We start from the raw sequence: 10,890 nt of genomic DNA on the forward strand, positions 1-10,890 counted from the left end.
TAGAGAGATACAGTGAGGAGAGACATAGAGAGATACAGTGAGGAGAGACATAGAGAGATACAGTGAGGAGAGACATAGAGAGAGATACAGTGAGGAGAGACATAGAGAGATACTGTGAGGAGAGACAGAGAGATACAGTGAGGAGAGACATAGAGACACAGTGAGGAGAGACATAGAGATACAGTGAGGAGAGACATAGAGAGATACAGTGAGGAGAGACAGAGAGAGATACAGTGAGGAGAGACATGGAGAGATACAGTGAGGAGAGACAGAGAGAGAGACAGTGAGGAGAGACATAGAGATACAGTGAGGAGAGACATGGAGAGATACAGTGAGGAGAGACAGAGAGAGAGACAGTGAGGAGAGATAGAGAGATACAGTGAGGAGAGACATGGAGAGAGATACAGTGAGGAGAGACAGAGAGAGATACAGTGAGGAGAGACAGAGAGAGAGATACAGTGAGGAGAGACGTAGATAGATACAGTGAGGAGAGACAGAGAGATACAGTGAGGAGAGACATAGAGAGATACAGTGAGGAGAGACATAGAGAGAGATACAGTGAGGAGAGACGTAGAGAGATACAGTGAGGAGAGACGTAGAGAGATACAGTGAGGAGAGACATAGAGAGATACAGTGAGGAGAGACGTAGAGAGATACAGTGAGGAGAGACATAGAGAGATACAGTGAGGAGAGACAGAAAGATACAGTGAGGAGAGACATAGAGATACAGTGAGGAGAGACAGAGAGATACAGTGAGGAGAGACAGAAAGATACAGTGAGGAGAGACAGAGAGAGATAGTGAGGAGAGACATAGAGACACAGTGAGGATAGACATAGAGAGATACAGTGAGGAGAGACAGAGAGAGAGATACAGTGAGGAGAGACAGAGAGAGAGACAGTGAGGAGAGACATAGAGAGATACAGTGAGGAGAGACATAGAGATACAGTGAGGAGAGACATAGAGAGATACAGTGAGGATAGACAGAGAGAGATACAGTGAGGAGAGACAGAGAGATACAGTGAGGAGAGACAGAGAGAGATACAGTGAGGAGAGACAGAGAGAGATACAGTGAGGAGAGACATAGAGAGATACAGTGAGGAGAGACATAGAGATAGTGAGGAGAGACAGAGAGAGATACAGTGAGGAGAGACGTAGAGAGATACAGTGAGGAGAGACATAGAGAGATACAGTGAGGAGAGACATAGAGAGATACAGTGAGGAGAGACAGAGAGAGAGATACAGTGAGGAGAGACATAGAGAGATACAGTGAGGAGAGACATAGAGAGATACAGTGAGGAGAGACATAGAGAGATACAGTGAGGAGAGACATAGAGAGATACAGTGAGGAGAGACATAGAGAGATACAGTGAGGAGAGACAGAGAGATACAGTGAGGAGAGACATAGAGAGATACAGTGAGGAGAGACAGAGAGAGATACAGTGAGGAGAGACATAGAGAGAGACAGTGAGGAGAGACAGAGAGAGAGACAGTGAGGAGAGACAGAGAGAGAGATACAGTGAGGAGAGACATAGAGAGATACAGTGAGGAGAGACAGAGAGAGATACAGTGAGGAGAGACATAGAGAGATACAGTGAGGAGAGACATAGAGAGATACAGTGAGGAGAGACATAGAGAGATACAGTGAGGAGAGACATAGAGAGATACAGTGAGGAGAGACAGAGAGATATACAGTGAGGAGAGACATAGAGATACAGTGAGGAGAGACAGAGAGAGATACAGTGAGGAGAGACAGAGAGAGATACAGTAAGGAGAGACAGAGAGAGAGACAGTGAGGAGAGACAGAGAGAGATACAGTGAGGAGAGACATAGAGAGATACAGTGAGGAGAGACATAGAGAGATACAGTGAGGAGAGACAGAGAGAGATACAGTGAGGAGAGACATAGAGAGATACAGTGAGGAGAGACAGAGAGAGATACAGTGAGGAGAGACATAGAGAGATACAGTGAGGAGAGACATAGAGAGATACAGTGAGGAGAGACATAGAGAGATACAGTGAGGAGAGACATAGAGAGATACAGTGAGGAGAGACATAGAGAGATACAGTGAGGAGAGACATAGAGAGATACAGTGAGGAGAGACAGAGAGAGATACAGTGAGGAGAGACATAGAGAGATACAGTGAGGAGAGACATAGAGAGATACAGTGAAGAGAGACAGAGAGATACAGTGAGGAGAGACATAGAGAGATACAGTGAGGAGAGACATAGAGAGACACAGTGAGGAGAGACAGAGATATACAGTGAGGAGAGACATAGAGAGATACAGTGAGGAGAGACATAGAGAGATACAGTGAGGAGAGACAGAGAGATACAGTGAGGAGAGACATATAGAGAGATACAGTGAGGAGAGACACAGAGAGAGATACAGTGAGGAGAGACATAGAGAGACACAGTGAGGAGAGACATAGAGAGAGATACAGTGAGGAGAGACAGAGAGATACAGTGAGGAGAGACATAGAGAGAGATACAGTGAGGAGAGACAGAGAGATACAGTGAGGAGAGACAGAGAGAGATACAGTGAGGAGAGACATAGAGAGATACAGTGAGGAGAGACAGAGAGATACAGTGAGGAGAGACATAGAGATACAGTGAGGAGAGACAGAGAGAGATACAGTGAGGAGAGACATAGAGATACAGTGAGGAGAGACATAGAGATACAGTGAGGAGAGACATAGAGAGATACAGTGAGGAGAGACAGAGAGATAGACACAGTGAGGAGAGACAGAGAGAGATACAGTAAGGAGAGACAGAGAGATAGACACAGTGAGGAGAGACGTAGATAGATGCAGTGAGGACTCAGGAGAGACATGGAGAGATACAGTGAGGAGATGGAGAGACACTGTGACAGACGAGAGACAACATTTCCTCCACTCCTTTCTCGTGTAGATTTTTTCTCTCATGTGCTAAACCCTATCTCCTCTCCTCTCCTCCTCTGTTCTCCTCTCTCCTCTCCTCTCCTCTCCTCCTCTGTCCTCCTCTCCTCTCTCTCATCAGTCATCCCTGACTCCCTGGTCGTCACGGCTCCTGCCCAGACTCTCTCCAAGGTGGAGGGCGACACGCTGCAGCTGACCTGTGAGGTGTCCCGCTCCACCACCCAGCACACCCACCTCTCCGTGGGCTGGTACCTGCGGTCCCCCGAGGACCCCGCCGCTGTGCCCCAGGAGCTGCTGACCCTGTCCCGGGACTTTGTGCTGCGCGGCGGCGGGCCCTACCGCCAGCGCATGGCGGCGGGGGACCTGAGGCTGGACAAGACCAGCGCCACGGCCTACCGGCTGACCATCCACACGCTGCAGCCGCTGGACCAGGGTCTGCTCTACTGCCAGGCCGCGGAGTGGATCCAGGACCCCGACGACACCTGGTTCGCCATGACGCGGAAACAGGGCGATAAGACCCAGCTACGCATACAGCCCACTGGTAGGTGGAGAGGGGGGGTAATAGAGGGAAATATGGGGGGGGGGGGTGTACCAGTGGGAATGAGGAGTGAAATAAATAAGGGGAGGGAGGGAAAGAGAGATAATAGACATAGGAAGATGTGAGAAAGGATGATGAGAGTGCGAGAAATGGGGGATGATGTACAAGGAAGCAGCGAGAGAGCGAGAGAGCGTATGTGAGGGAGAGAGAGAGCAAGGAGGAGAGGGAGAGAGAGAGCAAGGAGGAGAGGGAGAGAGAGAGCAAGGAGGAGAGGGAGAGAGAGAGCGTATGTGAGGGAGAGAGAGAGCAAGGAGGAGAGGGAGAGAGAGAGCAAGGAGGAGAGGGAGAGAGAGAGCAAGGAGGAGAGGGAGAAAGAAATGCTCAATGTCAATACATCCTATTGACGGATGTAATTTTAGAACACACACACATTAGTCCTCCACACACACACACACACACACACACACACATGCGCACACACACACACATGCGCACACACTGGGCCCTTTCTGATTGCTGATCACAATCTAGCACTAAGCTCATTAGCGCGGTAAGATGGGGCTTAAACCAAACCTCCAGACTACCCACTTTTGTGCTTGTGTCTATTTTATGGGCATCATTAGAAGCGTTTCCAACAATGACTTAACCAGCTAGCATGCAGCATGCAGCCTGGGTGGGTTAGCTACTGTTCAGCTAGCATGCAGCATGCAGCCTGGGTGGGTTAGCTACTGTTCAGCTAGCATGCAGCATGCAGCCTGGGTGGGTTAGCTACTGTCCAGGGTGGGTTAGCTACTGTTCAGCTAGCATGCAGCATGCAGCCTGGGTGGGTTAGCTACTGTCCAGGGTGGGTTAGCTACTGTTCAGCTAGCATGCAGCATGCGGCCTGGGTGGCTTAGCTACTGTCCAGGGTGGGTTAGCTACTGTCCAGGGTGGGTTAGCTACTGTTCAGGGTGGGTTAGCTACTGTCCAGGGTGGGTTAGCTACTGTCCAGGGTGGGTTAGCTACTGTTCAGGGTGGGTTAGCTACTGTTAGCTACTGTTAGCTACTGTTAGCTACTGTCCAGGGTGGGTTAGCTACTGTTAGCTACTGTTAGCTACTGTTAGCTACTGTTCAAGGTGGGTTAGCTACTGTTAGCTACTGTTAGCTACTGTTAGCTACTGTTCATGGTGGGTTAGCTACTGTTAGCTACTGTTAGCTACTGTTCAGGGTGGGTTAGCTACTGTTAGCTACTGTTAGCTACTGTTAGCTACTGTTCAGGGTGGGTTAGCTACTGTTAGCTACTGTTCAGGGTGGCTTAGCTACTGTTCAAGGTGGGTTAGCTACTGTTCAGGGTGGGTTAGCTACTGTTCAGGGTGGGTTAGCTACTGTTAGCTACTGTTCAGGGTGGCTTAGCTACTGTTCAAGGTGGGTTAGCTACTGTTAGCTACTGTTAGCTACTGTTCAGGGTGGCTTAGCTACTGTTCAAGGTGGGTTAGCTACTGTTCAGGGTGGGTTAGCTACTGTTCAAGGTGGGTTAGCTACTGTCCAGGGTGGGTTAGCTACTGTTAGCTACTGTTAGCTACTGTTAGCTACTGTCCTGGGTGGGTTAGCTACTGTTCAGGGTGGGTTAGCTACTGTTAGCTACTGTTAGCTACTGTTAGCTACTGTCCTGGGTGGGTTAGCTACTGTTAGCTACTGTTCAGGGTGGGTTAGCTAGTGTTCAGGGTGGGTTAGCTACTGTCCTGGGTGGGTTAGCTACTGTTCAGGGTGGGTTAGCTACTGTTAGCTACTGTTCAGGGTGGGTTAGCTACTGTTCACTAGAAGTCCATATTAATTAGCTCCCAGGGCAACAAGTGGCCCACAGGTCAGGAGGCCAGAAACCAAGGTCCTCATCCTCCAGCGTAAGTGAGGCACTGTAATTAATGGAGCATTTCATGTTTGAATCTGGCAGTGAGTACGGAGCATTTTGAGGTATTGTTGTCACGTGAGGAAGTGAGGGGGTCAGGACAGTGACGGGAAGAGACAGCATATCTAACAGCATGACTGGTAGGACTCAGAGAGAGTGATGGAGGCAGAGAGAGACACACGGAGGGAGACAGAGAGTGTGTGTGAGAGAGGGAGAGGCAGACACCATTTGTAAGAGAGAGAGAGGGGGAGAGACGGGGACAGAGTGAGCGAGGGAAGAGGAAGTCTGCTTCCTATGATAATGATCTTGTAATGAGCCATCACCCTGTGACCTCTTGTACAGGAAACACAGGGGTGAACCCCACATCTCTACCAGGACTTCCCTTCACATACACTATGCACATACATAGTCATCTCCCCATCCTCCTCCTCCTCCTCCTCCTCCTCTTCCTCCACACACCCACACTATAATGAGCCCACTACACTGTGTTCCACAAAGGGACTGGTGTTAAGCGTCCAAGAAAAGGGGGTCGCTTATGAGATCACTCATCCTCTCTGACAAATGTCTCCACATTAGCAGAATTACCGAGGCATTACTCAACTGGCAATAGCGTCTCTTGCCAGATAACCCTTCATTTGTCCCCATCCCTTAAGTCCCTCTGAATCACTGATGGATGCTTGATCACTCCCCAGATAGCACTCTGAGACTGAGAGGATGTGGAGGAGCATGATGGGGGGGGGGGGTGAGAAGGTGAGTGCATGAGAGATGGTGAGGAGAGAAGGAGAGAGGATGTGGATGAGAGAAGATGATGAGAAGGAGAGAGGATGAGGAGAGAGTGAGCGAGGATGAGGAGAGATGGAGAGATGATGTGGAGGAGAGAAGGAGAGAGGGTGATGGGAAAAGGAGAGAGGATGTGGAGGAGAGAGGATGACGAGAAGGAGAGAGGATGATGAGAAGGAGAGAGGATGATGAGAAGGAGAGATGATGACGAGAAGGAGAGAGGATGATGAGAAGGAGAGAGGATGATAGGGAAATATTATTAGAAGTAGGATGTTAATGTTTTATGAGTGCGAGGGAGATACAAGATACAAAGGGCTGCGTCACACAGTCATCCTCCACATACTCTCTCTCACTCACTCACTCACTCACTCTCTCACTCACTCACTCTCTCTCTATCTCACTCACACACTCACTCACTCACTCACTCTCTCTCTCACTCACTCACTCACTCACTCACTCACTCACTCACTCACTCACTCACTCACTCACTCACTCACTCTCGCTCTCTCTCTCTCTCTCTCTCTCTCACTCACTCACTCACTCACTCACTCACTCACTCACTCACTCACTCACTCACTCACTCACTCACTCACTCACTCACTCACTCACTCACTCACTCACTCACACCATTCATATCAGGGGTGTCACGATTCCGGTTCTGAGTTGAAATTAGGAGGATCAGGCTACCATTTGTTTTAGCAATGATCTCATTTGTTTACTGTTATTATACCAAGGTATCACAACCCATCTGACATTGATATGTTTAGTCAAATCCTCCTTATAGTAGCTGTTGTTACCCTATCTTTTAAAGAAGAATTAGAAAATGTAAATGACAGTCGTCGGGGCATAAAACCAATGATCTGTTGATCTTTACAAATAAAGACTTGATAGTCTAACAATGGCAGAAAAAAAAGGTTTAATCGAAAATCTAATTGAACCGTGGATTTGGAGAATTGTGACACCCCTTGTGTGTGTGTGTGTGTGTGTTGTGTGTGTGTGTGTGTGTGTGTGTGTGTGTGTGTGTGTGTGTGTGTGTGTGTGTGTGTGTGTGTGTGTGTGTGTGTGTGTGTGTGTGTGTGTGTGTGTGTGTGTGTGTGTGTGTGTGTGTGTGTGTGTGTGTGTGTGTGTGTGTGTGTGTGTGTGTAGGGTTTGAAATCTATGGGAATCTTAACAATTCAATTTAGATTATTTGGGTCACACTTGGATTTAAAATCGATGTCTCATCTCATCATGATTATACATGTGATTCAATACATTGATTAGATTGTGATTAACCTGCATGTTACAAAGCGTGCATGTATAGTGTGCGAGTCTCTGCTTGGCAAATCTTGGCGATCTGTAGTGTGTGTGTATGTCTAAGGGTGTGTAGAGAATATTTGAATATGTGTATGTTTCTCTGTGTGTTTGTACATTTGTACATAGTGGATTTGTTGGAGGATATTTGAGTTAGAATGTATTGTTGCCTACACATACCAGCATGCTAAGCTTTACACATACCAGCTTATTAGTCAAGTCAAACCTATATATAACTCCTACCATTGAATTATGTTGCCCTGGTTAAGAAATGACAGTAATTGTGAAAGAATGACCCGTTCTCCCATCGACAGACACGGTAGTTTAAAGATGGGCCTGAAGTCACTGAGACAGGAGGCGGGACCACAGCATGTTGATGACTGACAGAACGCTGGGACCAACCGAGTGAGGAGGGGATGATGATGTCACCGGGGGAGAGCTTCACATGGGAGATTATTTCCCTTAGAGCATGTAGAGAAACGAGCACGAAAGAGTGTAGTGCATTTGTGTGCGTGTGTGTGTCAAAGGTTTTATCTTTTAACATTAAAAGTGAAACTGCATTTAGAACGACGGAGACATAATCAATACGAGGTGTAAACGACAAGTGCATACACCTCACAGACAGAAGGACAGAAGTGGAGAATGGTGGAGACGGTCACAATAAGACTCTGCCTGGTCCCCAAAAGCATAACATAAGATGTATTTGTGTTAAGTAATACCGTAATTCCTCTAATAGTAACCGGTATTCAATTAAAAACCGGGTCTCTATTAATGACCGGGTGCGCTGTTGAGCTAAGCAATTATAAGCCGGCCTCCTAATACAAGCCGGGTTTCATGTATATTAGAGGAATTACGGTATTTCCCTCAACGGATTTACCATAGGCAATATATTTTGTTATTGTTGTTATATGCTGGCCTGGCTGTGCAGTAAATACCATATAATGGTATGGTGTTAATGTTTACCAAGAGAGTAAGCCTACCTCAGAATTGTATAAAACGAAGTTATTATTATTATTATTATTATTATTATACCAGTATTGTGATTGCACTATTTTACTTTTTTTTTTACCACCTGTAATTTGCACTGTTTACTACCGTATTTCATACAGTACTTGGTTTCAATAAATGAACCCAGTACATTTTACTGGGTTCAAACTGACACAAAATGTTGATTTATTCATTATGATCGGTTTGAAAATTTGAAATATAGGCCTCTCTTATACATGCCTCCTCCTAATACAAGCCTGGTATCCGCTACAGTTGAAACAAATACAAGCCGGGGTTACTATTAGAGGAATTACGGTAATTTATTAGCAAAGAGACACATTTCCGATGCACCCACAAATACATGCACACATGTCTTGTGCACGTGTGCAGTCATTTCTTCTGTGTGTGTGTATGTACTCGTGTGTGCGTCAGACATGCAGAGTGTGTGTCTTCCTCACGCAGCCAGCTCTCCTCTCTGCATAACGAGCTCTAGACCAACAGCAGGCTTTGAACTTTTCCCACACGAGGGTGTTTGTCGACGCTGGAAGTGTGTTTAAAGTCTTTATAATGACAGCTGGGGGCTACGGCGCCTCATTGTGAGAGGAAGCACGTGGTTCTGATGCCACGCAGCTCTGCGCTGACTCGTCACGCGGCACAGATTAATACTGTAAATAAATGCATGCATGTGTCCGCACGCGCACACACACACACACACACACGCACGCACGAAACACACACACACACACACACACACACACACACACACACACACACACACACACACACACACACACACACACACACACACACACACACACATAAGCACACATATACAGTCACCCACATGCATGCACATTCTCACACACGCATACATATTTCTATATTCATGTTCTGCATGTAAAAACACACTCGCACAAATGCGCACACACACAAACAACAGCTCAGCAGCACGGTCTGGTTCTATTGAACAGGACGAGAGAGAGGAGGAGAAGGAGAGACGCGTAGAGGGAGAGGAGGATGGAGGGAGAGGAAGATGAGATGAGAGGAGAGAAGAGAGGAGATGAGAGGAGAGAGAGGGAAGGAGATGAGAGGAGAAAGGAGAAAGAGATGGAGAGGAATAGGAGATGAGGAGAGATGAGAGGAGCAAAATAGGGAGAGGAAGAGGAGATGAGAGAAGAAAAAGAGGGAGAGGAAGAGGAGATGAGAGGAGAAAGGGAGGAAGATGGAGAGAGAGCGTGGGTCTCTGTTTCAGAGGGTGCAAAGAGAATTTTAATTAGATGTGTTTTTTCTTGCAGAGGTGAAACCAAGGGGAGGGAGGGGGAGAGAGGGAGGGAGAGAGAGGGAGGGAGAGAGAGACGGAGAGATGGATAGACGGGAGGAAAATAGAAAGAGAGGAATGCTGAGAGATCAGCGTTTTACTGGGTGGTGACACACTGTCTATCTCTCCCTCTCTGACTATCTCTCTCTTTTCCTCCTGTCTCTCTTTTCCGCCTGTCTATCTCTCTCTATCTTCCTCCTGTCTCTCTTTTCCTCCTCTCTCTCGCTCTCTCTCTCTTCCTCATCTCTCTCTTATTTTCCTCCCGTCTCTTTCACCTAATTTCCCCCTGATTCGCTCATTCTAGTGTTTGTATTTAATGATTCTCCAGCATAATGTTGTGTATATTAGAGGAATATACTATTATAGTGTATATTAGAGGAATAGTGTATATTAGAGTATATACTATTATAGTGTATATTAGAGGAATATTGTATAGTGTGTATTAGAGGAATATACTATTATAGTGTATATTAGAGGAATATTGTATAGTGTGTATTAGAGGAATATACTATTATAGTGTATATTAGAGGAATATTGTTTAGTGTGTATTAGAGGAATATACTATTATAGTGTATATTAGAGGAATATTGTTTAGTGTGTATTAGAGGAATATACTATTATAGTGTATATTAGAGGAATATTGTATAGTGTGTATTAGAGGAATATACTAGTATAGTGTATATTAGAGGAATATTGTTTAGTGTGTATTAGAGGAATATACTATTATAGTGTATATTAGAGGAATATTGTATAGTGTATATTAGAGGAATATACTATTATAGTGTATATTAGAGGAATATTGTATAGTGTATATTAGAGGAATATATTATAGTGTATATTAGAGGAATATTGTTTAGTGTATATTAGAGGACTATACTATTATAGTGTATATTAGAGGAATATTGTATAGTGTATATTAGAGGACTATACTATTATAGTGTATATTAGAGGAATATTGTATAGTGTGTATTAGAGGAATATACTATTATAGTGTATATTAGAGGAATATTGTTTAGTGTATATTAGAGGAATATACTATTATAGTGTATATTAGAGGAATATTGTATAGTGTGTATTAGAGGAATATACTATTATAGTGTATATTAGAGGAATATTGTATAGTGTATATTAGAGGAATATACTATTATAGTGTATATTAGAGGAATATTGTTTAGTGTATATTAGAGGACTATAC

At 45.4% G+C, this 10,890-nt stretch overlaps 1 protein-coding gene across 1 annotated transcript in view; it reads left to right on the top strand.

Moving 5' to 3' along the window:
• The window catches only part of igsf3 (immunoglobulin superfamily, member 3), a 468,209-nt gene that overhangs the window by 349,543 nt on the left and 107,776 nt on the right, over positions 1-10,890 (top strand). Inside the window, exon 3 of the mRNA XM_084311321.1 lies at positions 3,016-3,435. Coding sequence (XP_084167447.1) covers positions 3,016-3,435 — 420 coding nt within the window. The remainder of the gene's footprint in view (positions 1-3,015; positions 3,436-10,890) is intronic.

This window comes from Notolepis coatsorum (genome assembly GCF_963971535.1).
Source record: "Notolepis coatsorum genome assembly, chromosome: 3".
In the NCBI taxonomy this organism is placed as follows: Eukaryota; Metazoa; Chordata; class Actinopteri; order Aulopiformes; family Paralepididae; genus Notolepis; species Notolepis coatsorum.